We start from the raw sequence: 26,450 nt of genomic DNA on the forward strand, positions 1-26,450 counted from the left end.
ACTTGTTCCATCAAGATTTAGCAGGCCTAATGAGAAGGTGATCTCTGGAGCTTTGAAGAAGAATGGCTTGTCAATAAGAGACTTGATTAGCTCTCCCCTGCCGGCCTCTGGGTGTTTGTAGCTGCAGCGCTGGAGCCTGCTGAGGCAAATGCAGTGCTGGGTGTAACGCCTTGCCTTCTTTTTTTTATATGTGTACCTATTAATGGAAGCAGGGAACATAATGCAATCTTAAAATAGCTACTCTGTGAAGGCAGAAACATTCCACTTCTGATTAATTGGCCATTCAGAACCAGCATTTCAGTGTGCACCAGAGACCCAGCAGCAGCTTTCCATAGCTGCCTGAATGGGGCTAGAAGCGTTCCTGCAGCTCAGAGCTGTGCAGGAATCTTGCTCTTTGTTTGGTCCTCTTTACTCCACACCTGCTTATTTGAGTGTAACTGCATCTGGCCTGGGAAGCAGACTGGATATGCTGCTTGCTGCCTCTGGTTAGACAAGCAAGCTGATGGAGTTGTTCATTCTCACTACCCCTGAGACTGAGCATCTTGGAAGAAGAGTCCTCAAAACCTGGTTTCTGTTTCTCTTGGTTATGAACGACAGAAACACAAAGAGCTTATGGTCCAAGTCCTGGATCTAGTGCATGGCTTGAAGAGTTTGACAAGCACCAGGGAGCCCATGACTTTTCTCTGACAGGCTGCCCCACAGTGATGTGTGCTGCCCCAGAGCCTCTGGCCAAGCTTCACAGTGAAAGATGTGCAGATATGTGTGTGGGCAGAGGCTGTGTGACCTATCAAGTCACTGACCTAAGGCCTGTCCCAGCTGAAGGATTTGTCTTGAAACTCCTCTCTGCCTGCCCAGGGGCATGGTGCCAGGTTACACAAGTTTCTCTCCAAGGGACAAGTGGCACTGGAAGTGAGTATGGGCAGGAAAGGGCATGCTTTCATACAGCCACTTGTCCTCACTTTGTGTTATAGCAGGAAATAGAGATAACTCTTCTCAGGATTCCTTTCCATTTCACTGGGTGTATTTGGAGGTTGGGGACTTTTTTGGGGAGGCTGGATGTGCACCTTTCCTGGACTGGACTCTTGATGCTTTATGGATGATGAAACAGTCCTTGGGGTCTGCATGTGTCAGGCTGTACACTGCCCTGGCCTCTCCAGGCAGGTTGAGTGCTGAGGACCAGCTGCCTTCCAGTGCTGCTTTCCTTCTGCTGCCCATGGGCTCAGCATGAGGAAGGTGGCTGAGCCAGATCAGCCAGGCAGAGTCTAAAGAAGCGATTTCCTTTTGTTAATCAGTGTTGCTTTCCCAAATACCACATGGCCTCTATGACTAAATTGTATATCCATCTCATTTAGAGCTGACCTTGAAGGCAAGTTCCCTTCCTAAAAAGGGGGATTTTGACATAAGGGCTTACACTGGTTTAAGGCTGCTTTATCTTAGTGGAGCATAAACCTGTTTTGAGTTATCTTAAGGCAGAAAGCAACTGGGGGATTTGGATTGGACTGGATGATTGATTCATGCAGACTTAAGCAATCCATGAGGAGTACCTTTTCCCTTACCTAGCTAATCTTAATTTCCTTCTCTGGCATGGGCAGTAAGAAATTCCTTTATTTGCAGTCTCTTTCAGCAGGACAAAGTTCTGCAAAGTGCCATACTCTGAGTGTTAGCTTCTGCAGCTCTGCTCTTCAGGTGGTTATTTATGCAAGGCACTAGCCAAAGGGAAGGGAGAGTTTTAACTGGATTAACCTCAAGAAGAGAGTGTGGGGATTTAGGGATTAAAGAACCAAAGGCAGCCAGCAATCACTCACTTAAAACTTGCTGTAAGATCTCCAGTCAGTCTCTGCAGACTGGAAATAGTCCTTCCTTACCTAATAGTGTTGAGACTAGCAGTGTTCTTACCCCTGAGGTACTAGAGAAGATGGTTTTAGGGATGCAGGATATATATAGGGTGGTTTAAGACTTGTGTATTGATGGGACACTGTTTAGAATTGGCAGCTCTTTTAGAAGAGATCTATTGATGCACTGAGTGCTCAGGTGAGATCTTAAACCTGGCACTCAGAAGGTATGTTGGTGGCTTGCTCCAGCATAAGAACATCTGGTTTTGATAGACTTTAGTTCTCCTAACTTCATGCACTCTCTTTTTACACCTACCCCTGCCCTAAAGTGCTTCTATCCTCCTTTTTTTGCCCCACTGATGCTGTTACATATCCCCTGCAGGGAAAATCCCAGTAGATTACAGGATTGATAGAAAGATTGGGAGGCGTGGGAGAGATCAACACAAACCTGTTACTAAGGAGACTTGAGTTTTAGCATTTGTGTCTGTAATGGCCAGTCTGCCAGAGGGGAAACAGATGGCACAAAGGAGGCTGGGATTATATAGACAAGTACTTCAGGGCCACAAATCTGATACATCTCTTGGACTTCCAGGGGTCAGGCAAATCCACTCTTGTGCCAACACGAACGTGGTTCCTTTGCCTTTGGCGCAGTATTTCTGTCCTTCTGTGATTAAAGGCTGTTCTGGACAGTCAGCTTCTGCCTCAGCCATTCCTGCTCCTGGGAACAACCCAGATTTGGCATGGAGTGAGGACAAGTGGCTGTATGGAAACATGTCCCTTTGAAAAGTCAAGCTGCACCCACTGCCAGTGGCTCTTGCATCCTAAGAGGGAGGAATAACCAAACATAACTCTGCCTCTTGGTTTGGTGCAGACACATGAAGGAACATTTTGAGGAGGCAGATTTAGACTGGAGATTAGGAAGAAATTCTTTAGAGTGAGGGTGCAACAGCTTGCTCAGGGAGGTTGTGGATGCCCCCTCTCTGGAGGTGTTCAAGGCCAGATTAGATGAGGCCTTGAGCAACCTGGTCTAGTGGAAGGGGTTGGAACTAAATGATCTTTAAGGCCCCTTCGAACCCAAACCGATTCTATGAATCTATGAATTTGACTTCTTTTCTGTCCTGGGAGCACGGGTGGTAGCCACAGTGGCTCCTGCCTTTTTGACACAGCCTGGCCTTTATTGCAATATAATCTTTCGCAGAGGCTTAAATTTCAGGAGCGATGCTCCCAGCTCCGCGCTGCTCGCCGGGCGCCTGCTCACCCTGCTGCCGCCTGCTCTCTCTCGAGAGAGACGTGAGATGACGCTGCCCTTCTGGACTGAGCAGTGGGTGAATAAGCAAGGGCAGAATTTATCCTGGCTGAGGAGAAACAGTGCTGGAGTCATTTTTGCAAGAGACTAATTAAGAACTGTTCTTCTTGTATTTAATTTCCAGGCTCTAGAGAGCATTGTGGTAAACAGGACACTGATTCGTTAATAAACGGAGAGTGCGAGATGACTACAGGACTAGAATTAATAGCTCAACAGCATTTCCTTTTTCTCCTTTGCTCTCCTCCCACAGCAATTTGGACTGATACCCAAATAAACAATAACAAATAGATTTTTGGAGGAGGTGGCTGGGAGAAATAACAAAAGTCAAGGGGCACTTGTTACGCAACTTTGTTCTGCTCGCATTTGACTCATCCAGAAAGCTCTGTTTAACTCTTCTGCTTCATTTTCCATTCTCTTTACTTATTTTTTATTTTGGTCTTTTTATTTTTCCTTCAACCCCTGTTGGAGGAGGTGTCAGTATGTTTGCTGCCTTGGTTTTGGTCCTTCAGAAACTGTGTAGCCCCTTGCATCTCCAGCCGGCTGTAGGCTTGCAGCGCTGAAGGAGTGTGGGCAGAACTCTGCTGTGGAGAAGCAGTTTGCAAGAGCCTATAAACCAGCTTGTGTCAGGCAACAAAATGGCTCAGCATGTTGGCTTAAGTTCCAGCAGCATGCAACTAACTCCTGGGTGTGTTTTTTAAAGTGGTTTGTAACCATTATGTTCCAGTTCTAGCAGCAGTGGTCCCCTGCCAGAAGTGGGGCAGCTGGGAGGCTGTTCTGCACCCTGGGGACAGGGGATGTGAACAAGGAGTACGCTTTGTACCTTCTGATTCTCTCTGCAGTATCTTGCCGGGGAATATCTTCAGGGGTTCCTTTCCCTCTGCTCTGCAAGGATTCTGGTTTGTGTCCTGCATGCACAGAGAGCTGTCCCAGCAATTCCTTTGAAAGTTTTGCCTGAAACACCTCAATATTTTTTTTTTTCCCCCTCTCACTGCCCAAGAAGAAGCTAGAGGTGAAGAGCCTTTGCTGCCATTTGCTCTTCTGATATAAAGTCTAAAGCCCTGCTGCTAAACCTCTACCAGCCACTTCTGTTCTAGATATGTCACTGCAATAGAGCAGAGACTCCCTGGCTGCGCTCTTGCTTGAATCCAGGGTTATGCAATCGCAGCCTGCGAGTGCCAGCGCAGATGCTGCAGCATCCAGACACACCACACAATGGAGTTGCTTGGATACCTCTTTTTTTATTATTATTATTTTCCTTTTTCCCCCCCCTCTCCTCACAAATGCTAGGTAACAATTTGCAACTTGTCATTATACCATTGAACACAGATGCAGGTTAAGCAATGCTAAGAATTTGAAACATTAATGACTTCCTCTCCATATCGCTCAAGAAGTAGAGCTGCTCAGCCTGGAGAAGAGAAGGCTCCAGGGAGGCCTTACAGCTACATTTCCATATCTGAAGGGGACCTAACAGGAAGGCTGGGGGGGGAATGTTTAGAAAGGTTTGGAGTGATAGGATGAGGGTCAATGGTTTGAAACTGGAGCAGAGCAGATTTAGATTGGGCATTAAGAGGAAGTTCTGCACAATGAGGGTGGTGAAATACTGGAACAGGTTGCCCAGGGATGTGGTTGAGGCCCTGTCCCTAGAGACATTCAAGATCAGATTCAATGTGTCCCTGGGCAGCCTGATCTATTTGGAGGTGCCCCTGCTGACTGCAGGGGCGTTGGACAAGATGACCTTTGAAGAGCTTCTTCCCACCTGATGCAATCTGAATTTGAAGTGACTGAGTGTTCCTCTGCTCCCTTTTCAGAATCTCTGTTTCTCCTTCTTATGTGTTAAATATCTTCCTGTATTGAGAATACTATTTCTGTCATCCAGAAAATCATCTTTTTAATTATTGATGCAGTAAGCCAAGGGCCTTAAGTGACCTGGCTGCTGGTGCTTATAGTTGAGGTCGATCATGAAGATTTCTGCACCGCCCCTGATTCAGCCTCTGCCTTGTGTGTCGGTTACGTCAAGGGAGGATTTGACAGGAGTCTGCAGGGATTGGATCTCGGAGGAGCTGAGTGGGTGAGAGTCTCTTGTAACATTCTGCCAGGGAGAAGGATGCTTACGTGCTACAAGCAGCCACATGGTGTTGAGAAGGCAGCCCTGAGCCAATAAGGGGTGGAGATGCAGCTCAGCGTGTCTCATAGGTGGCTGCCTGTGCTTTCCTCTGGGCAGTTCAAGGCAAACTGTCAAAATGAGAAGCCTGTGCCTGCTTGTGCTGCTAATGACAAGGAGTTAGACTTTTAACAAGAGAGCTATGCTGGCACAGTTTCATTCTATGGACACAGCTATGATATACATAGGGATGGTATCCAGATAGATCTATTCTTGTCCCACAATGGGAATAATCTATTTCATATATGTTGAGGGTGACTCAGCATTGCTATAGTGACCTTGTTATACATTCAAAACCCTGGAGTTGTAGCTTGAACTGTGTCTGCCCAGAGCTCTAGAACAACTCCCAGATTTTAATGGAGATAACTGCAGTAGGGATACAAATCTGGCTCCTGTTGAGTGTGCACCAAGGTAAATTAGATGCTAACAGGAAGATGGCTGATTGCAAGACAAAGACCCTTCCCTTTGCAGTGTACCTCCCTTCCTTCCACCTTCCTTCTCCTGAAATGGCTTTTCAGCATGAGGAGTGAAAACCAAATATTTGTCCCTCTTAAATGCAAGTTTAATGTTTGTTCATTTCAATGGGAAACTGCCTGAATGACACCAGGAGCTGCTGGTGTGCATCTGCTATGTCTGGTCTAGGTCTTTATTCCATGTAATGCTTAATAGTATTGCTCATGAATGATAACAGATCATCTGCTGCAGCTTCACATCTCCAACTTCTCTGCATATGGCTCATTAGACTGTTTGCTTTTGGGGCTCCTTCAGACTTGTTTAGTTCTAGCTGTTTGTTGTTTGTTTATTCAATGCAGCAGCTCGGGAGGGTGTCTCTCTCCCATCTGGAAAGAGGCCCAGCTTCTAAGATGAAGATGTCAGCTCTCTGGGTGAGGAGGTGCACGTGGCCATGCTGCTTCTGAAAGCTCCTGAGTGCACTGGAAGGTTGAGCACGACCTGTGTGTGAACAGGTAGTGCCTGGAGAGGCTCAGAGGTGTGAATGTCCATCCCTCATAATTGCTTAGGGACAATTTCATGCATGTAAATGTGTTGCCCTGCATAAATGGATAATGAAGGGCTCTTCATGGTAACCTGTGGAGCTGGGATTTCATTTTAATCAAAGACTGCTCCTTGTGTAGAAGCCCTGCCCTGAGATTCACCAGCATGCAGATGTGTGTTCTGGACTTGCTCTTAGTCAGACCCTTGACATCAGCAGCAGTTCCCAGTAAGGAAACGAGTTACAGTGCCTGTGTTTATACAGCAAGTGAGTTTCTCACACCTGTCTGGTCACCATAAACATCTGTTGGTGTTGTGGGGAAACAAATGCTTCTAGATTTGAAGATTTCCAGTGGGTAACTTCATTAGCTTTGCCTAAAAAGAGATGAAGCAAGTCTCTTCAAGGTTCTGAGAGGCATTACATCTAGCAAAGCAACATAATGACAGTGAATAGCTGCCTGTTCTATCATACTAGGGCAGTGTTGAAAGGCCTTGTAGGAGTTAGAGAAGTCTGTTCAGTGAGACAACAGATTGTTTGCTTAGTGTCTAAGTGTGTCTAGAGTTGATAAGGCTACTCCACAGTATTAGAAGTTATGTCTAATGCTCCTTTGCTGTAGAGATATTTCTTGTGTACCTACAGTGGTTGTACTCTCTTTGTTTTTCCCCTTGGGTGCGTCTCTGTGATTAAGGCAAAAGCTGTTGTACTCCCCATCAGGCAAGCTTATTTCATTGCAGAAATTCAGCTGACAGTAATCTCCTGCTTAATCTGTTGTTGTGGTGTAGGGTAGCAGGCTGTGTCACTCTGTATTTCTCATCCTGACTCTTGTTGCACCAGTCGCAGGCTTCTAATTTTTGTCTTCCAATGTCTGAGTTTTATTTCTGCAGTTTTCAGTGAGGCCCAATCCAAACAAAGTTTGCATAAATCTCTTGGCTCCAGTGGGAAGATGAAAGCTTTGATAAGGAACTTGTTTGGGGTTTTTTTTTCCCCTCTCCAGAGCAGGAGCACAATGTCTTTGACCTAAATATACCAATTACTGATGCAGCTAAGTGATACAGAAAACAATCCAGAAGGAGTGCCCACCTCTGAATGAACACTTGGCTGCAGAAAGCTATTGCTTGTGTGGAACCTCCAACACAGAAGAAATGTGAGAAGGAAAAGAGTGTTCATTCAAAGCATTTCATGCAAATAGTGCTGGGTGAGAGAGAAATGGCTGGAGAATGCTGCTTGTTTACCCCTTATCCATATGATGCAAAACGCAGCACAGCTCTCTCCTTTCCCAGTTGTGACCTGGTTTGTTCAGCTTAGCTTTTTGAAGAACTTTAATGTCAAACTTAAATGCTTCCTGGCAGCAGCTTCTACCTTGAAAAAGTGTTTGATGGCAAATGTAAGTATTTGAAACAGTAGTGATGAGCTCTCTAGGGCATTCTAGGTGAGTCTATTCGTTAGTTCCATGATTTTGAGTAATGGTTAAGGTTAACTCTCTCCAGAGACTTGAGGGATCAGTTCAGCTTTGAGATCTACCCACTGTATGTGAGTACCAGCACATCACTACTGTGTGATGGTTTCCACAAGGTACCAGAGAAATCAGTTCACAGAAACCACTGCAGGTTTCTGGTTGTCTTTGTTCTCCACGGTGCACATGTGGTCAAATCAACCTTTCTGGTACCAAACTGATACTAGACACAGTCAGGAAATGTTACCAGCCTGGTGAATTTTTGTGTAGTCTTGGGCTTCTTGCAACAAAAAGGGAACCTTTTATCGACCCAGGTTTTCGAGTCAGCCTTTGTTTCTTTTTAGCAGCCAGAGTGTTGTTGCTGGCACTTCAGCCTTACTGCAAATGCAGAATGTGTGGGCTTTTTGCTGCCACAGTTTATTTAAGAGATTGGTACAACTCAGACTACTGTATGAATGCCTCTCTGCTACAGAAATGTGTAATAGATATTTGGCAATGTGACTCAAGCATTTGTCTGTCTTTGTTCCAGCAGATGACTGGAGATTATTGATAGGACCAGCCTTGTGTAAAGGCCTGCTGTTGAACAGGCATCTGTCAAGTATTTCATCTTGGGAGGTGTTGAACTTCAGTTCTGTGTGACATCCATGGGCCCTTTGGACTCCAAGGGCTTCTACTCAATTACTTCTCTGGGCATCTAGTGCCAATCCCATGCAGATGTTGGATATCCCAGGGCATTTCTAATGTCACCATGTGTCTGTGTCAAGAGTTGAGTTCAGCCCTAAGGAATCTGAACATCCAGTGGATGCTCTTCTCTCTGGACTTAGAGGACAGGCTGTGACTGCAGTGATGGCATCCTCTCTGCAACACTTGGCCAGACTGGGTTATCCATGTGTTGGGTCATAGTCAAAGAGGGTGGGTTCTGTACTGACCTGCTTAATACTTGCTGACACACGAGGAGAGCTCCTTGTGGAGGAGCTTGCAATGCACTGTCCAGCTGTAGCCCAAAGATACAGTCGAGACTGGGTGTAAGAAGAGAGCATTTGTATGGTTCGACAACTGGATGCACAGCCTCCGAGTTGACTAAAGCAGCTGCCTTCTTCCCAGCAGGTGTCATGTTTGACCCAGAGGCACCAAGTGTGTGTTTGAACAACTGGATGGGATCTAACCAAGGAAAGGGTAGGCAGAGAGATAGAAGCCTGCTCATTTAATTACAAGCCTTTTCTTTGAGACTAGGCCCAGAGTTGTTCCCATGATAGTGACTTGACAATGTTAAGCGAAGTGTCTCTCTGATAGCATGGCTACATCTGAATCTTGCTGCTGGGTTTTGAGCAGGGAGGGGGGTCAACATTAGCTCATTTTCTCATGTATAAATAGGAAACTGCCAGCTGTACTTCACTGGGAGAGTTGAAAAGTCTTCCAAGTTCTTTGTCTCATGTAGCTTCTCACCAAATGGGTTCTTCATTCCTCTCTCACACAAGGTCCCTCTGCCCATATTAACAAGGGTCTTTTTAAACAGAACATCACTGACTTTGAAAATCCACAGCTTCAAGAACTGAGAGTGGTTTCACATCCACCTTCTGACTCTGCCTTTCCTGTAAGGATTTCAGCATCACTCGATGTTGCTGTGCAGAGACTCCTCTAAAAGGGGAAAGTGTACCAAGCAATGGAAATAATGAAGGAGCCCATCCAGAAAGCAACACCTAGCCAAGATTTACAAAATGGAAAAGGAGGAGAGACATTCTGAAATGTCTGAGGTGTGCATGTCACAGCTGGGAGCAAAATACTGACGTGGGGTGGAAACTCTAAACTGTTGGTGCTCTCCTGATACTGATGGCAATGAGCACTCACACTCCTGATCAAAACACTTCCCAGGCATTGTCTATGCAGTCAGGCATGTTGACATCAAATCATGTGTAGCAGGAGTTCTTACATGGGAATCTCTTTTCAACTTTGAGAGGTGGATCTCAGGGTGTAGTCTGTGCGGAATGTTCCTTCGTTAATAGAAATGTGGTGACTGTTAGACACATGACATGCTACTAATCATACCTCTCACAGCAGAAGAGCTTGCTGTGGTGTTCCTGATGTGAAATACAGGCAGACATCTCCAGTCCCTGTGCGTAAGGGTGCAGATTGAGTCTTGTTTATCGTTACATCAGTCTGCAAAAAGGAGATTTCGAAGAGCAGAGCTGCTTGCGTGCCATGGAGTGACTCCCATTGTGCAGCGCAGAATAGCACTCCAAAATGTCTCTCCTCTCCCTTGCCCTTTTGATGACAGATAGTTGGCAGTGGATCAAAGCACAAACAGGATTAGTGTTTTGCATATTCTGTCCTACATGGCCTGAAAGGAGCAGAGATGGAATTTTTCATCTTTCACTTTAAACTGCAGCTCATATTGTGGCCTAGTTTAGAGCTGTGCGACTCATTCCTTCCATTTCCCCCGAGGCCTCTCTTTCTGGTCAAGAAAAGCAGGGCGGGCCTCCCTCTGGACCTCATCAGTGCTGCAGAGCTTCCTCCTTTTTGCAGGCTGGTGGAGGAGGCTGGTTTGAGGTGGAGCATTCCAGCATCAGGAATCTCCCAAGCAGCATTTGTGGAAGCTGCTGTCTCTTGAACCTATTGCTGTGGTTACAGCCTGGGTGCTGCAGGGCAGGGGCGATCCAGGGCTGGGGCAAGATGCAAGGCAGCTCTGAAAGCTGAAGTAGGTCACTACTGTGGGTCACACCTCCAGATGGCTGGTTTCAGTGTCCCAAGGATGCTGTCCAAGAATGTTCCTTCTCAAAGGTGTCCTCAGAAAGGAGTGTTTTGATCCACTTTTTGGATGGTGAGTTGTTGCACCGGCAGCAGCACTTCAGAAGTGCACTGAAAATGGCTAGAAAATGTGAGGGTGCTTGCTTTACTTGTCCTGTCAGTACTGGAGTCCTTTCCCTCCCTGGAGCTTGCACTTGACCATGCATTGGGCATGCCTTCTTTGTCCTGCCCTCCCCTCTAGTGGGTTGCCTTGTCATTGCAGCTTCCTTCGGCCTGACTCCCTGAGGCTTTGGGGATGGTTTGCAGCTCCAGAATTACACAGCGACCAGAGCACAGCACGGAGGGCTGTAGGGTGGGTGTGGTGTGCACTGGATGGTAACAGAGGAAAAATAGTAGTGGTGGCATATGTGAAAGAGGGGAGCATTGGCTGTGCCTTCTGTTGTGCTGAATATCCTCTCAGGATGAGCAGGTTTGGAAGCATTTGCAGATAGTTGGTGGGGTGAAAATGGTTCAGACACCTAAATGTGACCACTCTGTAAATACCAGGACAAAACAGGAGATCCAGGCTGTTCAGAGTTGCTGATGGGAAGAGGAGGAGGTTAATGAAGGTTTTGGTCGAAGCAGCATCCTAGGTAACTGGCAATGGATCTCTTGCTCAAGTCACACTTGTCTACAGTTCTGGGTTTGTAGCCAGTCAGCTATGTTCCAGATAAATCTGCTTCTAGCACAAATCTGCTACTTTTGTGTCTAATATTAAAGAGATCTTGTAAGAGCTACAGCAGAGACAGCTGGTAACTGACTGGGCCATGTCTAGCCTTCTCCACACTGAGCTCTTGAGGGCTGAATGTTGAGTGGAGCTAAGATAATGGCCTGTATATTTCAGGATCTTCTGCTGTCGTTTGTGAGACTTCTGGCTGTGGCACACCAGGCTCTGCTAGCTGCTGTAACAAGTGGTTTTTTGGCATGTGGTAATGGCCATTCATTATAATCCTAAAAATGTTTGCTTAGCTTGGGTTCCTGAGCAGTGCAGAGGAGATTTTAAGAGCTCCTTCAGATGTTTTACTTTACTGTGGGTTTGAGGAACTTGTTCTCTAGCAAATATACTCTTCTAAGCTGGTTTGGCTTATTCAAAACCCACATCATAGTCAACATGTAGCACCCCAAGTCCTTAAGGTGAGGCAGCATCCTAAATAAAAGCTCTTGTGGCTTTAGTATCTTTCTTATGCTTGAGTCTAACCACCCCTAATGCTGTGAAGCTGTTACATCAAGCCACGCAACCCAGAGTGGTGGGGTGGGAGTGGGCAAAGGCAGTGGTGCCAACTGTAGTGCTAGTGTTATTCACAGTTTAAGAGGGTTGATGATACTTGCTTGTTTGACCATTCAAAGCTCTGATTCCTCACCCTGCAGGTCTGGTGTGTGTGCTTTGATTTTGTTAAGTTTATGTTAACTTCTGCTACAAGAGCTTACAAAATGTGGCTCTGAGAAGGAGAACCCATTGAGAGGTGCTGTGAGTTGTCCACTGCTCTTAGCAACTAGTAGGGTAAAGGACATGTCACATCCTTCTGTTTCTGCAGGCAGATCTCTAGAAGCTGGTGCAGACTATGCCCAGGATAACCCAGTGGGTTCTATACTCTCAGACATGGGGGTAAAAAACACTTGTCCACACTGGCACAGCCTGAGTGAGTTGAACTCTACATGCTAGGCCTGTGTGCCATGACTGCTGTGTGACCCTGAGGAGATGGTCTTTGTGGCTTCTGCAGTGACATTGGCTGCATGGCTAAGAGGAGCACTGTGTGATCTCAGGGACTGGAGCTATCTTTTTCACCACAGTATGTTCTGCTCCAACCCACTGGGAATTGCCTGCATTTTCCAGTACTGGGGCAAGAAATGAATCTGCACTCTCCTGGGAAATTCTAGTAATTAGGATTACAAATATAGGGGAAGAGGAATAAGGCAAGGAGGTTTGAGAAGTATTTAGAACTGAAGTAGACTTTCTTTGCTTGCTCTAGAAATGCAGGTACTTACTGCTGTCATGCATGCAAGATAGTTAAGCAGTGGTGAACTGCTTGGAAGCCCTTGGTGTCTTACTTCTGCAGGCCTAAAATGCTGCTGTTACAACCTGTCAGGTCAAAATGCAGAGTGAGCAGCATGGTCCATTGAACACCTACTACACCTGAGGTGTTAAGCAGCACAGTCAAAATGTGTGGAGATTTTGGCTGTGTGTGGAGCATGAATTGCCAGGACAGCTGTCCTGTGTCTGGAGCTCTGCACAGCAGCCTGGCTCAGGTAGGTCCTGAGCCACTGTGGTTATTGCAAAAGCTTGAGTAATGGAAAGTGACTCTACAGCACTGGATTGTTCTTTAACAAGGCCAGTCTTGGGTCTGCATCCCAGAGAGTGTCCTGGAGAGTCCTGCCAGCCAAGGAAGGCAGCTGACACTTCATCTGAGGAACAAGGGCTTGTCTCCCTGGTCTGGAAGAGCTCCATGGCTCCACGCGTCATGGCTGCTTTCCCTCTGCGTATTTGCACCCTTCTGGATGATGCTGCAACTTGTTTTGTGTGGACTGTGAGGTTCTTTAGTGTTTTCATTTTGAAAGGGTCAAGTGGCTGAGCTAATTCTAAGGTATGATGAGCAGAAGGTATTCCTGCCAGCTCTTGCTTGTTGTAGATGGCCTGCAGGTTTTAGCTTGAATTTGTGGTTGCAGGTGGCTCCAAGTGAACTGCTTCATGGTGGTGTTCCAGTTCTGTTCTTAGAAACAGAAGACCAGCATGCATTTGCTGTTCTTCTATCTCACAGATTCAGATCATTTAAATAAGAGAAACAGAATGTTCAGCAGGAGTGTCTGTGTTTAACTCTGTATTAAAAAGTGAACTAAGAGTTTTGCATGCAGTAAGCACAGAGGATACAGTCCAGAAGATTCTCAGGATAAAACCCAGGTTTTTATGGTTCTCTTATGGACACTTAACTGTTTCACTCCTTTTCTGTGCTTGACACTTAGGTGCTAGCTCCTGCAGGTTTCATAAATGTGTCAGTTCTAAGATCTCTCCTTCTCCCATTGCATCCATCCTCTCCTGCCCTGGGAGGCAGGTAGCTACTTGTCCTCTTTGGTGGGGCTGAACCAGAGGTTCAGGGACATGCAGTTCCTCTTTATGTCTTGCCCACTGATTCCATTTGGAATTAATGTTTGTCTTGTTCCCCAGCCTTCCCCTAGCCCATGACATCTCTTACACACCTCTCCTTAGTTTCTGTCTGTGTGCTGTGGTACATAAAACTGAAAGCTGTGTGTGCATGACAGAGCATCTTCCACATTGCTCTCCTGAAGCAAGCTGAAGAGGGAGAAGAGGATAGCTCCCCTTCTCAGAAGAGCTCTACAGTGTCCTCTGGGCTTGTTGATGGGAGAACATTTTCAGAGCCCTTTGCAGAGGTGCCTGAGCAGTGCTGGGGAGCAGGACACCGTGTTGGGTGTAAGTTGAACTTCATCCTTGTGTGAAACACCATCACTCTGCTGACATTTTGGCCTCAGGGTTTCAGCTATTCTGCAGATGTTTGCAGAAAAGCCACTTTGGACTTTCTTTATCCCTGCTTTCCTGTTTCAGAGGCACAGTGGATGTGCAGCATTTTGTGTTTGCCTTCAGGAGCATCACAAAGTGACCTGTGAGTTGAGGAGCAATGCAGAGAGCATGAGCATTCACTCTCCTGTTGCTGTGATACATGTGCCAGCATCTTTGCTTATGAAGGGGTGTCTTCACCTTAATTGGTGGTGGGATGAGTGATAGAAAAGGGAGAGAACTGTGCTGGAGCTGTGTAAAAGTTAGATAGAAGAAAGCTCTGTAACCAGATAGGTGAAAAACAATGAAATAACATTTCAGAGAATTAAGTGTCCATTGCATGACATGAGTAGTAAAACATGAGCACCCCTGTTGTCCCAGTGGCACAGGTCTCTTGCAACCACCTCCTTGCTGGTTTGTGATCACACTATGACTGAAATACCTGGTCCCATGCTGAACTGTTGCTCTTTACTGTGGGTCAGTTCTGTGCTACTACTGTGCAAATGATAGGTGCTCACTAGAGAGCAAGATAAGAACAAAATTAGCTTTTTCTTCCTTTGTTTGTGCTGAGCTCTGGTTTTCTTGGGACACCCTGCCCTTACCAAATGCTTGGTATGTTTTAAAATGTGTTTACTCCTGCAGACCTACATGAACATAATAAATGTTCCCTGATAGAACAGATCCTGTAGCCCACCTCCAGCCAGAGCCTGACAATGGTACCTAAATGTACTGTGATGCTGAATTAATTGCTGAGCTCTCTCTGCTGAGGTATTGCTTTGGGCTTTGGCAGGTAGGCCTAGTAAAATTCCACAGCACATTAGACATTGTGCATATTAATTCTGAATTTAAAGCAGCACAGTTTGTCAGATTTTTACTTCCTAGTCTATCTGCACTCACCCAGTCCTATTTGGCAGGTTTGTTACCTGCTGGTTTTGTGGCTTCTTGACACTTGATTGCTGACACTGGACTATAAATTAATATGATCTATAGAAAGGTAATAAAACACCCTGAGGGCATTTTTTTGCCCAGAAGTAAACTGTGAGTTTGGCTCTCTGGCCTGCCTTGTTTGGCAGGGGTCAGTGGAAGTCCATTCAAAAGCATGCTGAATGCTGCAGGGGCAAAAATTCTTGTGATGCTGAGTTGTTCAGTGCTCTGAGAGAGAACCTGAAGTGACAGCTGAGCAGAAAGTGAGTTCCTCTCTAGTGACAGCTACATGCAGAAGCACTGAAAATTTCCTTTGCCTTCTGCAAGCAAACCAGTGAAATGCAAGTCTTTGGATCCTGCATATATTAAGCCATATTAACTTTGCTTCTCCTTTCCTATGTATGCAGGAGGCAGACAGTGGGGAAGAAGAATGCCGGTCCCAGCCCAGAAGGTAAGACTGTCGCTCGAGGCTTGCAGGAGTCCTCAAGGATACCTTCCTGTGTGAAATGCTCCACAGGGGATTTTGCTGCTGTTCTGGCATGTTCTGCAAACACATCATTTTCTGCCTATTGTTAAGTGTGTACAACTGTCTCATGTGTACCTGACCAAAACATACACTTAACTATGGTATAAATGCAGCTTTCAGTAAGGGCACTGCTGCAGCAGGGGACAGAAGTCAGATGACACACTAAAAAATATATATGGGGAGCAGTTGGCAAAGCTGTCAGTGAGTATATTCTCCAAACTGTTGTTAGCATCCAGGAAGGATGCCTGTGGACGTGCTCTGAATAAGATGGTGAAGATTCACTTCTCTCTGCCTGTGGAGACTTTGCCTGTATCTTAGGAGCAAACCCTGGTTGTGTTGTTCCTGAACTGCCTGTGTTGTTTTTCAGGATTTGGTCCATCATCAGAGTACTCTGAGAAGAATAACCATAGTGCCAAGCTCTTGTTCTCTGGTTAAAGAACATCTATTTTGCCATCAAGAGCTGAACTGGATAGGCCCTTGTGTGTGGCTTTGGGATTCATGAAAAGCTGTACTTCCAGAAACTGAAGTACAGGGTGATCCCACGCCAGGACACCTGCTGCTTAAAATAGCATGTTCAATGGAGGCATAGATACTTGCTGTTGAGGCAGGTAGTCAAACATCTGCTCCAAAATTCAGAGAACATTGAGAATTTGCAGAGATTATGGTGAGGTTTTTTTTTTACTGCTTGGGATTGTTTTCCATAAAGATGTTAATCTTTTGTAAGTGCTGATTTCAGTTGCTTCAGGAAGAAACCTCTTTTGAGAAATGCTTATCCCTACAAAATCAAACAAACACTGAACATCAGCTGATGGGATGAAGAGAACTATTAATGGTGATGTTCTCATGTAGCTGTGGTCATAAAAGTAGACTGCTTGAAGACTTGTGAGCTTTGTCTCCTATCTTCTGAGCCATCAAAAGAATTATTTCATCTAAACTTAATAAAAGCAAGAACTGTATTATTCTGGGTAGCCTCTCCAGCAGCAGGAGCACTCTCTTGGCTTAAAATGTTACAGTCAAATTTTATGAAAGGCATAAGATTGCCTCCAGAGGGAGTGAAGGGGAAGTGAAGGTGAATAGTTCTCCCTTTATGAGCTCTTTGGCTATTGCACTTCTTTACCTAATGTTGTTTGTGTGAGTAGGTAACAACAGAAGCCATAGTTCCTGGTATTTAAAAGGCTTGAACAAGATTTGGGCTTTGGGTTTGGGGCCAGCCTGGCTGTATCTGCAAAAGAGAAAGATGCTCTGATTGCACATCCCCACGGTTTCAGTGTAGTCCTGTGATTGTGTGGCCTGGGGAGGGTGACTGGTTGGTTTCCTTCAGTCTTATACCTTTGAATGATGATTTAAAAATTGCTGTTTCTTCATTCTAGAGCTTTCTTGACTGAGGGGAAAGCTGGAAAGCTCAATTCCCAAAGGCTCAACCTGAACTCAGCTAAATTCCAATTTTTAATTTCACTCTCAGCCTTCCAGCAGTCACAAGATCAACTCATGACTTGATCTCAGTATACATAATGGATTGTAGGGGCTGGAGGTATTTAATTGTTGTGGGCACTTAGCAACAATTGTAGGTTAGGTTTGAAAGGAGTGGGTTTTAATATAGTTTAAATAACTTCCTGGGGTAGGAAATGACAACCTGCTGTTGATGTGGTGCTCTGAACTCAGTGACTCCTGTTGCTGGGGTCAGAAAGCTAAATGAAACCAAGATCCTTCTTGGGGAAAACAAGGGGATGGCTGTTAAATGTGTTTGATTACAGTAGGATAAAAATAACACAGTCAAACATGGTAAGTAGACAACCTGGAGTCCTGCTGTGGAGGAGCAGCAGATGTCTATAAACAGCTTTTGAATGTATCTAATCCCCAGGTTTCAAGGGAATATAGCAAGGAGTAGCTGTTTAAAATCCAGGCAGTAAAAAGGCAACGGACTGACTTAGGCTCTAAAACCAAAACTATGTTATCAGCTGCAATGTCACCAACATTGCAGCAGCCTGACATTCCTAGCTGCCTGCCTGGGCAAGGCCAGGCTGGTGAAGTTCTCCTGAGGCATCATTCAGGTGACCTGGCTCTAGCTGCTGCCAGTGTTTGGGGTGGGAATTTTGCTCTTTGTAAAGTATTCTGGCAAGGAGTCTTTTTGTCTCCTGCAGCCATCTAAAAATTTGCTTAAACAGTACCTCAGGGTAGCATGGTTGGCATCAGGCATGCCCAAACTCATCCCTTTAACTGGACAGTGGATGCAAGAGTACTGGTGTGGTTAAAAAGCCTGTTTGGGTTAATAAAACAACCATATTTATTAAATAGGATGTCAGTGCTTAGAGAGGCTAATGCTTGCAATGGAATTAGCTTAAGAGCTAAGGAAAGGCACATACACATGTTTAGTATCAGAAGTCTTGAAGATCACCAAGTTCAGCCTTCATTTTCACCCTTCTGAGACCTCTTCAAAGTCTCAGAACTGCTATCTCAAAAGAGATAAAGGTTCCACTTAGCTCAAGCTTAGCAGCATTGCTAGTCTGTGGCTAGTGATTTCTAGATAGTTTCTTGTGTTATCTTTCCTGACTGATGAGATATGGGATATATTGAGGTGAAGTGGACCATGCAGAGAAGACTGGCAGTAGGTCAGCAGGAGCAACTAAAGCTTGTGGAGCAGAGGCTATGAAGGCAACCAGGCTAAAATGTCCTCTGAAGAGGCAGATAAATGAGTTTCAAACAGGAGCTTAGACATAGAATAAGAGAATTGTCAGGGTTGGAAGGGACCTCAAGAATCATCTAGTTCCAACCCCCTGCCATGAGCAGGGACACCTCTCACTAGATTAGGTTGCTCAGAGCCCCGTCCAGCCTGGCCTTAAAAACCTCCAGGGATGAGGCTTCCATCACCTCCCTGGACAACCTGTTCCAGTCTCTCACCACCCTCATGGTGAAGAACTTCTTCCTAACATCCAATCTGAATCTACCCATTTCTATTTCTTTTCCATTCCCCCTAGTCCTATCACTACCTGACACCCTAAGAAGTCCCTCCCCAGCTTTCTTGTAGGCCTCCTTCAAATACTGGAAGGCCACAATACAGTCTCCTTGGAGCCTTCTCCTCTCCAGACATGTAGCTAAGTACATCAAGATTATCCTATCTAAAACAAATAATGTGTCTGGCTGCTGACCTGTACATGCTCTTTGAGATCTAACACCACAGAAGACTGATTGCATAGACTCAGGGCTCAGAGACAAGGGAGAGAAAGTGGTGTGAAAATGTTGTTTAAGCTTAAACCTGCTCCACAGAGCAGTCAAACGACTTGACAAGTCTGCACTCGCTGCGAGACTGCTTCTGCCAGCACCATCACACAGCCAGGAGCTTTCTGCTTTCTGAATTAGCAGAATCTGCTGAAAGCTTTTCTCCAAAAGATGGAGATGTGCAGAGAGAGAGAGGGAGAGAGAGCGCGCTCACCTGTGCTCGGCAGTTATCCTTGGAAGATGCTTGAAACTGTATTTGTTGGCAAATTCTTTTGTACTGATGCAAAGAGGAATGGTTTGTGTCCCTGCCTGAGGAAAGTACTTGGGGTGTTGTGAACACAGACCTAATTTTCTGTAAAGATTTCTAGCTGTTGCTAAAAACCACAGCAAATGAATGCTGCAAATGCCTGAAACTCACCAAAGAGCTGCAAACCAGCTTGGCTTCTGAAATTGGGGTCTTTTTCTTCACATCCAAGCCTTGCTCTGGGGGAAGCCCCAGAGGATCTTTGTACCCTGCCATAGCTGTGACCATTCTTGCAGTTTATAGGTGAGATCCCCAGGCCTCTGGTGTGGGTCCAGAGTCCTGCTTTGGCATCCCTGATGGGGCCAGTCCTTGTCACTTGTCTTAACTGTTGGCTAACAGGACTGAGAGTGTTGCATAACCAGGTGTCCTGAACAATCTATTTATTACCTTCATACCTACCTCCTAGATGCTTTTATTAAGCTGCTTGGAGTCTGGACAGCTAGCTGGCCTTCACATCTCCCCTTCTGTCCCCAGACACGCTGCTGCCATGCTGAATGCTCTCTTAATGGAGCATCTGTGTTAACAATCTCTTCACATCATCCTGACGTTGTTAAATCCTACCCAAAATGCATGTATGGAGCTTTGAGTTGTGTTTACATCGACACCCAGGTTTTGTGTGCTCTGCGCTGAAGTTACAAGGGTTCAGCATCTTTGTTTTGCTGACAAACATCATCTCCAGGGCCTGGGGCAGCAGCAGTGCTGCAGTCTGTGTTTGCAGTCAGGATCTGCCAGTTCCTTTTTGGGTTTATGTTTTAAATGGGGCCTCTATTTCCACACTATTCCACTGCTGTGGATTTACCACCTCTGTGTGCCTTGAAACAGCTCTGTCTGCTCAAATGCAGCATTTAAGGCTGTGTGGTAAATGCTGCCTATAAAACTGGGTAAGCTGCATTGCTGAGCAAGGCTGCTGGGGACTTAATAGGAATTCTTTGAACTTCTATGTCCTGGCACTTGTCACACTCAAGTCCATTTGCTTAGGCAAGGTGAGGAGCCAGTCAGTTCCTTCAGGTATCACAGAAAGTGATTAGGTCCTGCTCAAAACCTGAGGTTTGTTACCTGAAAATGTTCTCCAGAAGTGCTTGTCTCTTCAGGTGGGGGCAGGAGGGTGGTGTTAGAAGAGAAGGAAAACACCCAACACCTTTTGCAGCCTAAGTGCCCTTGCCTTCTGGTTTGTTTTCTTTAGTCAAAATAGTTCCTTCCAGGAGTGATCTGGGAAGGAAAGCAAATCAGATTATTGCCATGATAACACTTGGATGTGCCAAGATGCCTCAAGGTTTCAAGCTGTGAGTAAATACCTTTGTTTTAGGAGCGGAAGACCACAGTCTGATGCAGGAGCTTATGGGTTGTAACAGTATAAATGTTGCTTCTCAAATACTAAGTGGATTTGGTGTGTGTTTCCTTGTGTAGGGCAACAGCTCAATAAACTGGAAGCGAGCTTGTTTGATTTTTAAACCAAGACCCATTGTAAGTTTCTCTCTACCTCACTGTAAACTTCTCTCTACGTATCACAGATACCTGCTACTCCCTGGGAGAGAGGAGGGGAGAGATTCTGAGATACCCAACTGGCTGCACTTCAGCAACCTGCGTTACAGTCCATGCTGTGACTTTTGGGGATGCATATCATCACCATTTGGTGCTCCTGTGGCAGGCTCCTGGCACTTCTGCTTATCCTTAAAGCCTATCTGGTGTTACAAGAAAGCCTGTCAAAAAGCATGTGCTGTGAGTTCTAGCAGCTAACCCTTCCTTGTGCTTCCTCTGCTTGCTGCTGCAGCTGCCAAGCATTTGCTTTGTTGGTACTTGAACAGTAGCTGGATCTTCTAATGGATGTGCAAGACAGTTTGTTAAGTCCAGATCTTGAGTAAGAGGGGACTGTGTGTGTGGTGTACAGGAAAGCTTGTGTTTATCCATGCTGGAGATTACTAAGCTCTTGTAGAATGAACCTTATCTTTAGAATGTGTTTCCTGAATCCATCTTTCTGTCTTTCCTTTCAGTGACAGCTTAGCCTCTCTGTGGCAGCTGCTTGTGGAGAATGTAATACTGAGATAAAGAATGGCTCTGTTAACCTCCCAGCTCTGCTGACCCCCCAGAAAAAGTTCTGTGGGCTGTGCATCACAATTCATTAAAGGGGGTCTGTGGTCTTCATTTCCTAACACTGCCAAAGTGTGAGCAAAGGTCTAACTCTTGTAGTAAAATTTGGATTTATTAGATCAGTAACAGCTGTCTGCAGGGCTGGTTCACTGCCAGGTCTGTGTCTGTGGTTGCAGCATGTTCAGTCCAGTCCGATTGCATACCTGTGGATCATGATAATGTGTAAGATGACTTCAGGTGTGATCTTCAGGCTGAAGGATCAAGCAGACTAATGTCATTGCATTACCAAATTACCAGGTAAACATCATGCTGCAGCAGGGAGCTCACTCAAAACAAGAATGCTTATGGAAAGTTTCTCTTAATTTGTCATTCTAAGTGTGTGAACAGAGGAGAATGAGGAACTAGGCAAAGACAAACTGGGAAGTGAAAAGAATGAAGGTGGGTCAGACCCTTCAGTTACCAAAAAGATCTGCTTGGCACAGAGCAAGGCCAGAACAGCTGCACCCATGCACTTGTGCTTCTTCAGAGGTTAGTGAAGGAGGGGCTGACCAGGAGGTGCTGTAAGGATTCCATACATGCTTGTTTGTGCTGCTGAGCATGAACCAGGTGCTCGAAGCTAGAGGAATCTAAGTCAAAGAAAGATTCCAGTTGTAAATAGAAAGGGAGACTCCAAAATAGCCATCCTGGTCCCTTTCCTGGTAGGGCACCTTCACAAGGCTTCAAAGTTAAACATAAATCCCCAGGGTCTCAGCTTTGTGTGGATTTCAAGCACTTCAATGTATTTTGAGAATCTGGGCCAGGGTTTCTGGATTTGCTGCCATTCAGGTCTTTGGTATCTTTGCATCAAAAGCATTCCTTTATAAAATTAGGGGGGATGTTTTTGACAGTTCAGAGGATTTAGAGCTTTCTTCTCCATAGGCCACTGAAACAACACATTACCTATTTTATCATCTCCATCATGTCATTCAGGCATGTTTCTCCCTTGCTGGACTGAGAGCAGCGTTGTGTGTTTGCAAGGGTCTGGATTAACTTTTTAGTTGCAGTGTAGATGTCTTCCTGGAGAGTGTTTTGCTGTGCAAATAGGGTGCATTGTGGGTTTTTTTGCATGCAAGGAACTTCAAAGCTTCCCTTGTAGTGTTTGGATGCACTTGGAAGGCAGCTCTCCAGAAAGCAGGAGGAGAAGGTGGCTGTGGGAGAAGGTGTTTCAACAAAAGGTGTTACCCCTGTTACCCCTGACCAGCATTAGTGTTGCTTGCTGAGAGACCAGAGCTGTAGATGTTTCTTCTTGTGTCCCTTCTCCCACCTGTGCTGCCTGGTGGCACTGCTCAGGTCCCTTCAGTCATCTTTGCTTCTGCCTCAGTAAGAGGGGTGTAATTGAGCATTGACCTCTCTGTATCACACCCTCTAAAGATTTAAGGATAGCTAAACTATAGAATGATTGGGGGGGGAGGGGGTAAGGGAAGGGTTTAATGAAGTGATAATATTGCAAAATAGGTGCTGAATTCTCAACTAAGAAGCCTAATCATTGATCATGATGGGCAGCTGACCAAATGGGCTTTCAAAGCAGGGTTTTGTTCTTTCTGTGATGTGTATCACCCTACCCCTCCTCCTGTTTGATTTCTTTGCTCAAGAACTGGAAACAGAAATACTCTTTGACAGCTTAAATAACCAAATTTAGAATGTGGCTTCCTGTTCTGACTGGTTCTTCAGGATTCAAGTACAGTTTTGCATGCTTTCCCTGTTCCTGCCTCCCCCCTCTTTTTTTTTGTTGTTGTTTTGGTTTGGTTTAAGTAGATATGGGCTCCTTTATAATTACTTTGCTAAATTTCCCTTACTGTGCCTACAGAGCTGGTGTGTGCAAGCACTGCCTTGGTGGGTGGTATGCTCTTACTCACTGGGCAAGCTTTGTTTCTTTACTCTATCTCATTTTGCCCTGCATGCATTGGCTTGTTTATGATCACTGCTACTGAAATGGCTTCATCTTTTCCTGCTAAATTGGACTAAGTGATGCTGCAGGCTTTGTCTCCCGTGCTAAAAATGGCCAGAGGACTTTTGAGAGATCAACTGCTGTGGTGAGGAGGCAGCAGCTAGAGATGAGTGCAGGTGGTGATGTTCTCAACAGATTGGTCTCTACCTGTTTACAGGTTTGCTGCACTCCTCCGATAAGTCATCTGTTTGGGCTCTTAATCCACTCAGACTCATCTGTAGACTGTGTTCATTGCTGAAAATCATGTCCTCACAGCAGCAGGATGGATAAGAGAAACAGGACTTGTAGTGATAGGACAAGGGAATGGATTGAAGCTTCAGGACAGGAGATTTAGTCTGGGTATTAGGAAGAAATTCTTTACAGTGAGGGTGGTGAGACACTGGAGCAGGTTGCCCGGGGAGGTCATGGATGTTCCCTCCCTAGAGTTGTTTAAGGCCTTGAGCAGCCTGGTCTAGTGGAAGGTGTCTCTGCCAGTGCCAGGAGGGATTGGAACTAGATGATCTTCAAGGTCCCTTCCAACCCATAGATTCACAGAACGGTTTGAATTAACTGATCTCCCACCAAACCAAAGCCAGGCTATCAGCTGGAGCACAGCTCCATATTCTCCAAAGCTACCTCTTAGGACCCTTTTCCCCCATCAGACCAGCTGCTGGCACAGCTTCTTTGTGGGGAAAGACTTGAGTGTGGCTGCCGGTGAGAAAAACAAAGCCCTTGGCCCAACCTCTGTATAAGACGGAAATGAGCTCCCTCCCTCAGCCCGGCGGCGGTGCTGACCGCCGCAGAGCTCGGTGACTCTTCCCGAGCGGCAGCGGAAGCAGCTGCCCCGCAGCACGCAACAAACTTTCCGTGTGTGCAGCGATGCAGCCCAGCGACTGCCGTCGCTCTGTGGGGAGAGGATGTGGTGGTGAGGGGGAGGTTTGTTTGCCTAGTGCAGCAGCTACACAAGCTTTCTCATAGCCTCCTGAAAACACCGCTCGGGGTTCTGTACTGGAGATGCTGATGGGCTGAAGCGAAAGCTCCTACACCTCATAGCACCCCACTGTTCCCTTTGCCTTGAACATGACTGATGTTGCAGCTGTAGTACCTTCCACGGGTTTATGCTGCTGTGCTGGAGGAAGAGAAGAGCATTCCTTGCCTTTGCAAAGAGTACTGGGGCTTCAGTGCAAATGGACTTAAACTACTACCCGACTGGAATAAGTTTCTAGAAAGACTATGGCCATCTTCGTATTGAACATACCATCTTCTTTGGAACACCTGGAGGTGTTAAAAAAGTGTAGACACAGATTCATACAATGGCTTAGGTTGGAAAGGACCTTAAAGATCATCTAGTTCCAAGCCCTCTGCCATTGGCAGGGACACCTTCCACTAGACCAGGTTGCTCAAGGTCTCATCCAGCCTGGCCTTGAACACTTCCAGGGAAGGGGCATCCACAAGCTTCCCGGGCAACCTGTTCCAATGTCTCACCACCCTCACTGTAAAAAATTTCTTTCTGATCTCCAGTCTAAATCTGCCCTCCTCAAGCTTCATTCCCTCCTGTTCTATCACTACAAGCCCTTGCAAAAAGTCCCTTCCTGGCTTTCTCATAGGCCCCTTCACGTACTGGAAGGCTGCATGGCACTCAGGACGTGATTTAGATGGCGTGATTGTGTTGGGTTGATGGTTGGACTTGATGATCTTAGATGTCTTTTCCAACCCTGATGATTCTATGATTCATTAAGGCTCTTCACAAGCAGAGAAGTAAAAGGACCAGACAAATTCTTGCTGGCAGACATAATTCTGCAATGAAAAGAGCTCACTGGGCCTCCATGTAAGCTAAGAATGGAACAAGCCTAATTAGACAATTCATGCTGCAGATTTAATCATCTTAGAATGTGAGCAGACACTCGGCAAACCCCTGTGGGATAGGAGTGGGTGGAATATGGTGACACCCACACCTTTGTGTGGTCTGACAAGAAGGAGCGATTCAGCCTCAAGCTGTTGATCTTGGATGGAAACATTAGCTTGATTAACACCCTCTTTGCATGTGGACTATGTGTACTGACAGGACTCCCTGACCAGCCCTGAGCCTGCTTTCTGCAAGTGTCAAATCTGTGCATGCTAATACAAAACCTGACTAGGGTGCTTCACGCATTTTTTTCCTGGTGATCTGTGTTCCCAAGCCTCAACTGTGCAAGGAGAATCCTATTTGCAAGCTGCTAGCCCCATGTAGGACGCAGAATTACTCTGTTACATCACTGCAGGATCAAAATGTGTTGAGATGCTCAAGGAAAGTAAGGCAGCTGAAGCTGCTGGTGCAAGCTGCTGTGACTGTGCAGCTTTGAGACAGAGACAGCGGGGGAGATGATGATTGCATGAATAAACCCTGTATTTTCAGCCTTCTTGTCTGCCAGACAGAACACTACAGGTCAATGCAAGAGATTTGTGCATGCATGTTCTCCCTCCACCCCCTTAAATTTCTCTTGAGGCCGCTCTAGGGGAGTATTCCCTCTGTTCCCTCCTCCTGAAGCACCTGGCCAGATGACCTTAGCACTCTTCCTTGTAGGTTTTTTCCATGACACTTCCATAACTGGTTGTAGCTGCTGGAGTAGCTGCCTCAGCTAGCTTTGCAAAGGTTTTGGGATGGGTTTCTTTACACTGTCTTGCCTGATGTACATAACCAGAGTTTATTAGTCTGTGTGGTGTTCAAAGGTTAAATAAAATCCTGGGTCCTGTTGATCTGAGTGCAGGTGTGGTGGTGTTCACCGCTGGCCTCTGCAGCAGGCAGCATAGCCCTGCTAATCCTGTGACCTCCTGGGGAGCACAGAATGCTGACCAACAGGCCATGCCCTTTTCCCCTGCAGCCACGTGTAATTTCATGTGCTGGGCTGGGAAGCACTTGAGACCCCAGCCAGGTTTATTTACATCTTGTCAGCCGGTGATGAATGGTGTGCTCACATGCTCTATTGCAGCTACCTGTCATCACTGCAATTTTGTGCACTTTAAGTTCTTTATGTATTTGCCCCAGCAGAGTGCACCTGCTTCCAGCAAGCAGCAGTTTCTTGGCTGTCTTGTGACCTGCTGCCTTCAGCTCCCATCTTGTGCATCCCCCTCAAAGTCCCTTTTCTCTGCCTTCTCCTTGCTCCTGCATGTTGAGAGATCAGGTTTTTGGCTCAATACTTCTGCTCATGCCTAAATGTAGGGCTCAGCTCTGACAAAGAGATAGGGTCCTTCCTCAAGCCTGATATTAAAAAGGAGACCATGAAAATAAGACATGCTGTACCAAGGGACACTTGGAACCAAACTGTTAATCTCACCGACATGTAGCCCGAAGGCAGTGTCAGCCTCAGGCTGGTATTTCAATCTTCGTGACAACACATCAGGGTCAAACACC

The 26,450-nt window shown here is 46.0% G+C and overlaps 1 protein-coding gene across 1 annotated transcript in view; it reads left to right on the forward strand.

Annotated features, from left to right (window-relative positions):
- Positions 1-26,450, forward strand: part of SSH2 (slingshot protein phosphatase 2) — a 97,227-nt gene that overhangs the window by 19,276 nt on the left and 51,501 nt on the right. Inside the window, exon 2 of the mRNA XM_054166517.1 lies at positions 15,367-15,410. Within this exon, the coding sequence (XP_054022492.1) occupies positions 15,367-15,410 (44 nt within the window). The remainder of the gene's footprint in view (positions 1-15,366; positions 15,411-26,450) is intronic.

This window comes from Dryobates pubescens, chromosome 13 (genome assembly GCF_014839835.1).
Source record: "Dryobates pubescens isolate bDryPub1 chromosome 13, bDryPub1.pri, whole genome shotgun sequence".
In the NCBI taxonomy this organism is placed as follows: Eukaryota; Metazoa; Chordata; class Aves; order Piciformes; family Picidae; genus Dryobates; species Dryobates pubescens.